Here is a 12,278-nt window from a genome sequence, read left to right as displayed (position 1 = left end):
TAGAAAAATCGTCTTTTGGGTAGAAAATTAATAAGATTTTGTTGAAAATTATTTTTTTTGGTAAAATTAATAGTTATTTGCTTAAAATTCAACTGTTTTGTAAAACATTCGTCTTCTTGTTTCGAAAATCTAACTATTTGGTTAAAAATTAACTTTTTTGTTAAAAAATGACATTTAATGTTCTGTGATATTTTAAATGTTTTTTTTTAATTTCCAATTTAACTGACCTCGTTATTTAAATTGTTGTAAAGTATTTCTATATTGACATCGGGGTCTTATGAACATATTTTATTACAAAAATCGAATTTTATGAAAATTAAATTTTCAAACGTTTATTATTTATTAATATTAAAATTAATAATAATATTAATATGAATGCTTGTAACTATTAATTTTTAACAGAAAAAAATATTATTCATTGCTTAGAAATTAATTTTTTGTTGAAAATTAATATTTATTGGCTTAAGATTTAACCGTTTTGTAGAAAATTCGTCTTCTTGTGGAAAAACTTCACTACTTAGTTGCAAATTAACTATTTGGTTGAGATTTTATTAATTAAAAATTACTGTTGAAAAATTCAACTGTTTGTAGAAAATTGTTCCTTTTCGCTTATAAATTTCACAATTTGATAGAAAAATAAACAATATTTTTTTGAAAAGTCACGTTTCTGGCATGAATTTCACTGTTTTTTATTTCTAAATATAATTTTTTCTGGTTTAACTATTTTGTGTACAATTATTATTATTCTTTTTTTTTTATTTCGAAGATTCATAATATTAGTTGAAAAATTGTCTTTTTTGTTAGAAAATTAATCAATTCTTTTTCGAAATTTCACCCTTTTAGAAGTTTCAAATCACGACATTTTGTATCAATTTTCAAGTAAATTTGGCACTTTACAGCAGGGAAAATGATAAATAAGTAAAAACAAAATAATAAACTGTTCCCACAAAGGTGTATACAAAGGACTTTCTATTCACTTCTTATTATGAATTTTGATAAAAAATTCAATTTAGATAACATTTCATAAATTTCATTTCGTTTAAAACTTCTCATTGAAATTTTCGGCCGAAAGTTTCAAATGTATAAGTTTCTGAAAACGAAACGACGCAACCTAAACATAACCTGCAAAACTGAAACTGACAGCTGAAAACGACAACATTATCAATCTGAAACCGGTGTAACTATTATATGTTTACTGTTCACTAAAACCAGTAAACTTGAATGAATTTTCGACTTTCATCGTATTTTTAATTCATAAAAAGCTCAGGTAATTTATTGTAATAATACTCTCTCAGAAAATCTATTTTTATACCAACACAAAATTTCTTCTTTTTCTACATAACCTCTAACAGAAAACCGCAGGCCTTAACACACGCCACAATTAACACTTTTTTACACGGTTTTTTTTAAATATACAACTATTTTGATACTATTTTTAAAAAATTACACAAATTCTAATTTTTTTCCAAAGTTTTTTTCTAAGTGTATCGAAAAAGTCCCGCTATTTGTATTGAAATTTCGATACAACCAAAAGGGCTAAAATAATCGAAAATACGAATTTTTAATTCACTGGTCATAAATAAATCTCATAAAAATAATACAAATAAATATTTGCGTATCTTAAATTAGCGGTTAAATATTATTTGTTGAGGTTTGGCGAAAATTTGAAATATTTTGACAAATTTTAAAAGTATTTTCTATCCGTCATAACCAATTACATTTTGAATTTATAATCTTTTTTAAATTCTCAATAAAAAAGACAAATTTTCTACCACAAAGGTTATTTTTCCAAAGAAAAAGACGAATTTTGAACAAAATTCATGAATTTTCAAACAAATAGTTAAATTTTGAACTAAAATTATGAATCTGCATTGAAAAAAATTCATTTTTTACACCTTAGTTCAACTTTTAACTAAAAAAGAAAATCTTTATCCAAAAAACGAATTTTCTGCAAATGAGTTTAATTTTCTACGAAAGTGATGAATTTTAAACAACAAAATTAATTTTCAACAAAGTAGTTCAACTTTCAACCCGGAAGTTTAATTTTCCAACTAAAATTACTAATTTTCAACAAATAAATATTTTTTAGAAAAAAAGATGATATCAATTAACAAAAAAGTCCATTTTCAACGAAACAGTTACATTTTTAAACAAAAAACATTAATCTTCCTTCAAGAAGATTAGTTTCCTACAAAAAAGACGAATTTTCGGCAAAATATTTGAAATTTTAATTCTAAAGTAATCATTTTTACCAAAGAGACAAATTTCCAACAAAATATTTCAATTTTTAATCAAAGACATAAATTTGTAACTAAAATTGTGAACTCTAAACAAACAAAAAAATTTAACAAAGTAGTTCAACTTTTAACGCACAAGTTTAATTTTCGAATAAAAAAGACAAATTTTCAACAAATATTTAAATATTTTTCAGTAAAGAAGGAAAAAAAATTTATACAAATTGCTGGAGTTTCTAGCCTTAAGACACATTGTTTGCAAAACGGTTGAATTTTTAATAAAAAAAAGTCCATTTTTAACCAAACAATTTTGTTTTCAACAAAAAAGTGTAATTTTCTCGCTAAAAAAGATTAGTTTTCAATAAGAAAAAGACGAATTTTCGGCAAAACATTTGAATTTTTATTTCGTAAATATTAATTTTTACTAAAGAGACAAATTTTCAACAAAATATTTCAATTGTTAATCAAAGGGATGAATTTTCAACTGAAATTGTGAGCCCTAAACCAAAAAGGGTTGCATTTTCAAACCAAAATATGTATTTTTAATTAACAAAACCAATTTTCAACCAAACCAGTTCCATTTTTGCACAAAAATTATGAATTCCCCACGAAGAAGGTCAGTTTTCTACAAAAAAAAAGATACAAATTTGCAGCAAAACATTTGAATTTTCTTTCGAAAATAATCATTTTTACCAAAGAGACAAATTTTCAACAAAATATTTCAATTTTTAATCAAATAGATGAATTTTCAAATAATATTATGAACCTTAAACCAACAAAAAGAGAAGAAATCACAAAGTAGTTCAACTTTAACACAGAAGCGAATTTTCTGTAAAATGTTTGAATTTTCAACACAAAAATATGAATTTTTAACAAAAAAGTCAATTCATCAATATCCACAAATATTAATTTCCTACGAAAAAGACGAAATTTCATTTCTTTAGTTGAAAATTTAACTATTTTTTTAAAAATTCGTTTGATTTTTGTTTGAAAATTAATTTTGTTTCTTTAAAATTTACTTATTTCATTTTTAGTTGAAAATTCATCTTTTTGGTGGGAAATTAAAAAATTCCAGTTAAAGACTCATCATTCTAGTTAAATATTAGTTTTGTTTGTTTGTTTAAAATTGAACTCTTTCGGTTCAATATTCATTATTGTAATTGAAAATTCATCAGTTCTTTTGAAGCTAAATTGTTTTCACTGACAATTTAACTATTTAATTTTTGGTTGAAATTTTTTTTTTTTTTAGTTCAAAATTCAACTATTTGGTTGAACATTTTTCTTTTTCAGTTGAAAATTTAACTTTTTGGTTGAAAAAGCATGTTTCTTTAATTAAAAATCATGTTTTGAATAGAATATTTATCTTCTTGATTGAAAATTTATCTTTTTTGATGAAAATTCCATTATTTGCTTGTAGATTCAAGTATTTAAGTTAAATGTTCATCATTTTAGTTAAAAAATCGTCTTTTTGATTAAAAATTAAAGCTACATGGTTGAAAATTGAACTCTTATTAAAATTTCATCTCTTTAGTTGAAATTTTTATTTATTTTTTTTGAAAATTTATTTGATTTTTAGTTAAAAATTATTATTTTTTTATTTAAAAATTTAATGATTAGATGTTTATTTGAAAATTCATCTTTTCGGTGGAATGCGCTTTTCCATAATTGGAAGTTCGTGATGATTCGAGAATTAGTCGAAAATGGCGCCATGCGCTTTTTCATAAATTGAATTTCTAGAAGTAATCGAAATGGCACCATGCGCTTTTTGATAATTAAAAATTCTAGAACTAATCGAAATAGGCGTCATGCGCTTTTTAATAATGTGGGATTAGAGAACTAATCGAAAATACCGCCATACGCTTTTTCATAATTGTAATTTCGAGATGATTAGAGAATTAATCGAAAATGACGCCCTGCGCTATTTCATAGTTGGAATTTCGAGTTTTAATCGAAGATGGCACCATAAGCTTTTAATGATTTAAATTTCGAGAAATAATTGAAAATGGCACCATGACCTTTTTCATAATTTGAATTTTGAGATGATTCGAGAAGTAATCGAAAATGGCGCCATGCGCTTTATATTGATTTAAAATTCCATATCATTCGAGAACTAATTGAAAATGGTGCCATGGGCTGTTTCATATTTGGAATTTCGAGAAGTAATCGAAATGTCACCATCCGCTTTTTGATAATTATCAATTCTAGAACTAATCGATATAGGCGTCAAACGCTTTTTAATAATTTGAAATTCTAGAACTAATAGAAAATGGCGCCATGCGCTTTTTTATAATTGTAATTTCGAGATGATTGGAGAATTAATCGAAAATTACGCCCTGCGCTTTTTAATAATTGGAATTTCGAGTTTTAATTGAGAATGGCACCATAAGCTTCTAATAATTTAAATTTCGAGAACTAATTGAAAATGGCGCCATAAGCTTTTTCATAATTAGAATTTCGAGATGATTCGAGAAGTAATCGAAAATGGCGCCATGCGCTTTGTATTGATTTCAAATTCGAGAACTAATTGGAAATGTCGCCATGCAATTTTTCATAATTGGAATTTCGAGATGATTCGAGAACTAATCGAAAATGGTGCCAGGTGCTTTTTAATAATTTAAATTTCGAGATCATTCGAGAACTAATTGAAAATGGTGCCATGGGCTTTTTCATAGTTGGAATTTCATGATGATTCGAGAATTAATCGAAAATGACTCCGTGCGCTTTTTCATATTTGGAATTTCGAGATGATTCAAGATTAAATCGAAAATGGCGCCATAAGCTTTAAATAATTTAAATTTCGAGAACTGTTGGAAAATGGTTTCATGAGCTTTTTCATAATAATAATTTCGAGATGATTCCAGAAGTAATCAAAAATTGTGCCATGCGCTTTTTCATAATTAGAATTTCGAGATAATTCGAGATTTAATCGAAAAAGGCGCCAAAAGCTTTTAATAATTTAAATTTCGAGAACTAATGAAAAATGGCGTCATGAAATTTTTCATAATTGAAATTTTGAGATGATTCGAGAAGTAATCGAAAATTGCGCCATGCGCTTTTTCATAATTGGAATTTCGAGATGATTCGAGAACTAATCGAAAATGGCGTCAGGTGCTTTTTGATCATTTAAATTTTGTGCTCATTCAAGAACCAATTGAAAATGGCGCCATGCGCTTTTTCCTAGTTGAAATTTCGTGATGATTCGAGAATTAATCGAAAATGGCGTCATGCGCTTTTTAATAATTGGATATTTCTTTCAGAAACATTGTTTCTCCTTTTCTAACTGTAAAAAGTTAAAGTCGAATCTTCTTTGAAATCCTTTGATAAATTACAGAAACAAAAATCAAAAAATGGCGCAACGCTTGGGCAGTAAAGACAAAGTTAAGTCGCTCATAACAGTCACATCTTCAGGAATAGCGTTATGTAGCGGTATATTGCTTTATCAAGGCAGTGACAAATTTTTCGATCAAGTGGCAATGCCTCTTAGTCGTCTTCTGGATCCCGAAGTCGCTCATAATTTTGCCGTGAAAGCTGCAAAATGGGGTTTCGTTCCTGCTCAAAAAGGCAAAGATCCTGTTTCCCTGCGCACCACGCTTTGGGGCTTAAAATTCGACAATCCTCTGGGAATGGCTGCTGGTTTTGATAAACAGGGCGAAGCGATTCAAGGACTTCATAAAGTGGGATTTAGTTTCGTAGAAATAGGTAAGAATTTTTTAAAAAGTTCCTGTCATTATGTTTCTTTTTCAATTAATTAAGAAGAGTTTATTTTTCTCGCATTTTTTTATGTTTTTAAGCAGTCTACACACTTCTCTATTTTCCCTCTTTCCCCCCTTTTTTTTAAATACCCACAATTTTCCCTGTTTTCAGGAAAGTTTCCCTTTTTTCCGACTTTTGGTTAAAATTTTTTTTTTAATTGAAAAGTCTACTATTATACTTTTTGCAGGGTGCTCGGCTGATCGAGAATTTTAAAAGACCGGGAGAAACCGAGAAATGACAGTAAATTTATTTTTTTGACCGGGAATTTGACAAGTTTTTAGAAAAAAAATTCTACAACCTACTCATTTCAGTTTTAGTTGACAATTTATCTTTTTTAGTAAAAATTAATTATTGTTGTTGTACATTAAACTATTTCAGTTAAAAATTCACCTTTTTGGGTTAAAATTGAACTATCCCAGTAGAAGATTTATCATTTATTTGAAAATTTATCAATTTAATCGAAATTTCAAGTATTTCGTTAAAAATTTATGTATTTTGTCAAATAATTGTATTTTTTGGTAGAAAATTAATAGTTTTGTTTGAAAAATAATCTTTTTTTTTTAATTAATCTTATTGTTTAAAATTTCATCTTTTTGATTTAAAACTCAAAATTCTTATTTATAAGATCAAAATTCAACTATTTGGTTGAATGTTCATTTTTTGGAATAAAAATGTAATCATTTAATTTTTGGTTGAAAATTATGTTTTTTTGGTTTAAAATTCGTCCGTCTTGTAAAAAATTAATCTCCTGGTTGAAAATATTCTTTTTGGTAAAAAATTCAGTTATTCTTGTTCAAGATTCATATAAATTAAAAATTCATCCTCTGTGTTTGAAAGTTGAATTATTTCAGTTAAATATTTATAATTTTATTCGGAAATTTATCACTTTGAAAATGTCACTAATTTTTTAAAACTTTTTTTTGTAATTTTTTACCTGTAAATTTAACTTATTCGAAATTAAAATTCTAGAAATGTAGTTAAAAACTCATCTGTTTGCTTCAACTTCAATTTTCTTACCTTAAAATTTAATTATTGAAGTTTTGGTTAAGAATTTATCTTTTTCAGTAAAATTTTTTTTCTTGAAAATACTAATATTTCAGTTAAAAATTCATTGTTTTAGTTGAAAACTCTTTTTTTTTTAAATTAATTTTTTCAAAATTAAAGAATTTCCATATTTTAACATTAAAAATTAAACTTTTTCAAATGAAAGGCTTAGTAGTTAAACAAATGTAAACGCCTATTTAAAATTTCATAAACTATTTTAAACTTTAAAATAACTTCAAAATAATACATTCATAATTATTATTGATTAATTATTATTAGTTTATTATTATATTGAAATTTATTAAATTTCAAACATATTTTTTCAGTACGAAATTTGAGAATTAAAATTTTTTAATGAAGAAAAAGATCGATTCGATCAATATTTAGAAATATTTTTCTGTTATTTTAAAATCAGTAATTAGAAAACAAATATTCATCTCTAAGCCAAAAAAAAAAAAATAACTGAAAGTTACAATTTTAATTGTTGTATTTGAAAACTTTTAATTTGTGAGTAAACTTGTTGAATTTTATTGTATTCAAAAAATTCAAGTAAGTTAAGGAGCTATTTTGAAGTCCTGAAAAGATTCAAAATTAATGTAAAATTCTAAATTATTTCCAATAATTTAAACAAAGTCAAAATCTGACAAAATTTCGAACAAAAAAATTTAGAAGCATTGTAAGAATTTTGAAAGGCTTCGAAAGAATAAAAAACATTTTCTTAAGATTCCTAGGAAAATTTAAAATGATTTCTTTTTATTTTAAAAAATTAATTTTGAGAAAATATTTAAAAAGATTTAAAAAATTGTCAAAAATGAATCTGGAATATTTTAATTTAAGGCGATATTTTTAATTTTGCAGGATTTTAAAAAAGTTTTAGGAAAGATTTGATGAAAAACTGAAATAATTAATTAGTGCTCAGTTTATACAAAATGTAATTTATTTACTAAATTTCGAATTAATTTCCAACTAATTGAAAATGGCGTAATGCGTTTCTTCATAATTGGAATTTCGAGGTGATTCGAGAATTATTTAAAAATGGCGTCATGCGTTTTTTAATCATTTAAATTTCAAGATCATTCGAGAAATAATTGAAAATGGCGCCATGCGCTTTTTAATATTTTAAATTTCGAGATCATTTAAGAATTAATCGAAAATGGCGCCATGCGTTTTTAACCATTTTAATTTCGAGATAATTCGAGAACTAATTGAAAATGTCGCCATGCACTTTTTCATCATTGGAATTGCGAAATGATTTGAAAATGGCGCCATGATATTTTTAATAATTTAAATTTCGAGATCATTCGAGAACTAATGAAAAATGCCGCCATACGCTTGTTCATAATTGGAATTTCGAGATGATTCAAGAAGTAATAGAAAATGGCGCCATGCGCTTTTTAATAATTTAAATTTCGTGATCATGCAAGAATTAATCGAAAATGTCGCCATGCGTTTTTTAATCTTTTAATTTCGAGATCATTCAATAAATAATCGAAAATGCCGCCATGCGCTTTTTCATAATTGGAGTTTGAAGATGATTCAAGAATTAATCAAAAGTGGCGACATGCGCTATTCAATCATTTAAATTTCGAGATCATTCGAGAACTAATTGAAATTTATTTTTATTAAAAAATTTATGATATAAAATTTTAAAAAAAATTGTATTGATCCTGAGGATCAATTGATGAATATTTCAAAGTATTTTTTCGAAATTCTTCGATAATTTCAAGAGATTCAGAAACATTCCAAGTGAGTGTAAAGGATTTTAAATATTTTATGTTATTTTAAAAGATTAAAAACAAAGTTAATTGATTTTAGTAATATAATGGGATTTAAAAGGATTTGAAATACTTGAAGGTATTGTCAAAGATTTTGAATTTTTTAAAGATTCCCAGAATTTTTACATTCATTCGAATAGTTTGAAAGCATTTCAAAGACCAATACATTTTAGGATATTTAGAAGTATTTAAAGACATGTTCGAGAGTTGAAGAATTTCAAAGAATTTCGAAGGATTTCAATAATTTTAAGATATTTTAATATTTTAATTAATTTCAAAGAATTTTTCACAAAACGTGAGAGATTTCGTAAGATTTAAAAAATTTGAAGAAACTTTCAAATATTTTTTGCAATTCGTTTGCAATTCGCCCTGAATTCTTATTGATTTATCCTAATTTATTTTCAATCGTGTTTAATTATTCTAAATTAACTCAATTCTACTCAATTCAGTTAATTCTTTTAATTTTTGCATTGTTTTTCATTCACTTTATTGATTTTTAAATTCAGCTTGATTTTAAAAATTAATTTCATCTAATTCTTCTCAATTCCTTAAAATTTCTGTAAATTGCCTCAAAATGTACTGCAATCCATCTATTTTTTTCTATTCTTAAAATAGTTCCAATTCATTTAAATTCTTTTAAATTAAACTTGAATTATTTTGTAGTTATTAGTCACTTCTTATGTAAGAAATGAGTAGGGTTTTAAAGATTTGAAGATATTTGCATTTTTGTGATTCACCCTAAATTCTTTTAAATTCTTTGGGATTCTCTTGAACTCTTCCCTTTTATCTTAAATTCCTCTAAATTCATTTAAATTTCATGGAAATTAATGGAATATTTTTCATTTTTAAAATTGTTTCCAATTCATTTGAGTTATTTCGAATGTATGTTCAATGATTCTGAACTCTATGGATTTATCCTAAATTTATTACCCTTTGAGTGCGAAAAAAGTACTCTATAAGCGTCAAAAAGTAGCCTTTGGTCCCTATATTTTATCCTATAGGGACTGTAAGGCTTGCCTTTCGTAACAAAATTTGGCAGTGTTCATTTGATCGCAGTCTACATGCTCGTCTTACCCTCTCCACTCGACTTCCCCTCACATTGCTGACTGAGCGAGAGCGCTGTGTCGAGCCTTGCCAGCGGGAGGCCCCTTTGTCCAAATGAGGAATAAAATACCAAAAATAAAAATTTTTTAATTTTTCAATCAGCAATTTGAAAATATTAGTTTCGTAATCTACGTTTTTTTCGATTCCAACAATTTATTTTAATAACAAATAAAAATTGTAACAAATGATTCATATTCTCTTTCATCTATATTAAAAGAATTAGAATTTAATTCTGCTCCTAATATGGAATAGATTGAATTTAAAGATCATCCTCTAAATATTATTATATAAACTCCTAATATTCAAAAACATAATAATAATAAATTTAAATTTGAATAACATGGATTGAAATAATTAGTTGTAATTATTCATATTATTAATTATAAATTATATTATTCTAAAAACTCAATATAATAAATGAAAAATTGTGTTTATTTTAGTAACATTTTATATTATCAGATTAAAACCAATGCTTAGTTAAATAATTAATCTGGAACTGTAATGTGAAATTAAACAATTTTAAAGGAATACTTAAAATGGTATAAGTACTTTTAAAGAATTGTCGACTGAAAATTAATTATTTATACAACTTAATAGTTGAAATTGTTAAAAATGCATTTTTTTGTTTATGATTTATCATTTCAGTTGAAAATTTATCTTTTTGGTTAAAAAATCGATTTTTAAAATTTTTAAATAATTTTTTATCTACAAATAATTCTTTTTTGGTTGAAGCTTTATCATTTTATTTTGATATTTATCTTTTCGGTTTAAAAATGAGCTATTTTGTTAAGAACTAATTTTTTAATCTAAAAATTCAACTATTCCATTTTTGGTTCGAAAGTATTCCATCAAGTATTACATTCTTCTGGTTGAGTGGGTAAAAATTCATAAGTTATGTTAAAATTCTAAACTTAAATTTCCCAGAGAGAAATTGCTGCCCAGTGGGGAAAAAAATTACTTTTTTCGTTCAAAATAACGTACAGCCCACAAATATTGACCGACTTGGACAAAAAAATTTGAAAAAGCTGATAAGTTTCTAAAAGAGTTTTCGAGTCTGATTTTCATATTAGGTTTTCAAGTTTTTTCTAAATAAACAAATATAAAGAAAAAAAGACCATTTTTTTTATTCGGGCATTTGTCGGCAAAAAAAATCATTTTTTCAATGCCAGTCTTTTTAGTTGGAACTTCATGACAATTTCCACAACATTCATAATAAGTTGATAAAGTTTAGGATTTCTTTAAACAAATTTAATAAAGAAATGCAGTAATCAGGCATTTGTCTATAAAAAAATTCGTTTCTTTCTATTTCAACTTTTTTAATTAGGATGTTCATGATAGAATTAGCAAAATTCCTAATTTTTTTATCAATTGTATGATTTTTGTAAACAAATTTAATAAACAAATGCATTATCAGGCATTTTTTTAATGGAAATTTTTTTTTATTTTAACTTTTTTCATTAGGAACATTATGATAGCTACAGCAAAATTCATAATTTTATGAATTTTTAAAACGAATTTAATAAACGAATGCATTATTGGGACATCCGTTCATGGAAAAATTCTTCTTTTTTTATGTCAGACTTTTAATTGGGATCTTCATAATAAATTCAGCAAACATTCATGATCAGTTAATCAATTTTATGATTTTTTAAAACAATTTTAACAAACAAACGCATTATTTGGTCATCGGTGGACGGATAAATTCGTTTTTTTTCGATATCAGTCTTTTTTATTGGAAACTTTACGATAATTTGTTTAAAGCGTCATATAATTTATTAACCAAGTATGATTGGTAGTGAAATTTTCATTAAGGTCCCAATTATAAAGACTGACATAAAAAAAATCTTTCATCGGCAGATTCCCGAATAATGCATTTGTTTATCAAATTTGTTTTTAAAAAAATATAAAATTTATCCACTCATGTTGAATGTTGATGAGTTTATTATTAAGATCCCAATTAAAAGTCCGACATCGAAAAAAAAGAATTTTTCCATTGACAGATGCCCTAATAATGCATTTGTTTATTAAATTTGTTTGAAAAAATCATCAAATTGATCAAAAAATTATGAATTTTGCTGAAGTTATCATGAAGTTCCTAATAAAAAAAAATTGACATCGAAAAGAAAACGAATTTTGCTTTGGAAAAATGCCTGATTACTGCATTTGTTCATTAAATTTGTTTATAATATAAACAATTATAATCTTAAGAGAATATTTTTTAAATATAATATTCTTTCCATTCAAATTTCTTACAATACAGTGTGTTCCATATTTATAGGGCCACCCCACTTTTTAAGGATAATTTTTTTTCTATTGAAACAAAATGCACCAAATATTTTGAGTGGATAAATGAGTCGAATTAACGATT

The 12,278-nt window shown here is 25.3% G+C and overlaps 1 protein-coding gene across 1 annotated transcript in view; it reads left to right on the top strand.

The window, feature by feature from the left end:
- The first annotated feature begins 1,133 nt into the window (after positions 1-1,133).
- LOC117175673 (dihydroorotate dehydrogenase (quinone), mitochondrial) overlaps positions 1,134-12,278 on the top strand; it is a 14,574-nt gene continuing 3,429 nt past the window's right edge. Inside the window, exons 1-2 of the mRNA XM_033365404.1 lie at positions 1,134-1,267; positions 5,566-5,933. Coding sequence (XP_033221295.1) covers positions 5,582-5,933 — 352 coding nt within the window. The 5' untranslated portion in view covers positions 1,134-1,267; positions 5,566-5,581. The remainder of the gene's footprint in view (positions 1,268-5,565; positions 5,934-12,278) is intronic.

This window comes from Belonocnema kinseyi, chromosome 6 (genome assembly GCF_010883055.1).
Source record: "Belonocnema kinseyi isolate 2016_QV_RU_SX_M_011 chromosome 6, B_treatae_v1, whole genome shotgun sequence".
Lineage (NCBI taxonomy): Eukaryota > Metazoa > Arthropoda > Insecta > Hymenoptera > Cynipidae > Belonocnema > Belonocnema kinseyi.
This window is presented reverse-complemented; position numbering and strand designations above follow the sequence as displayed.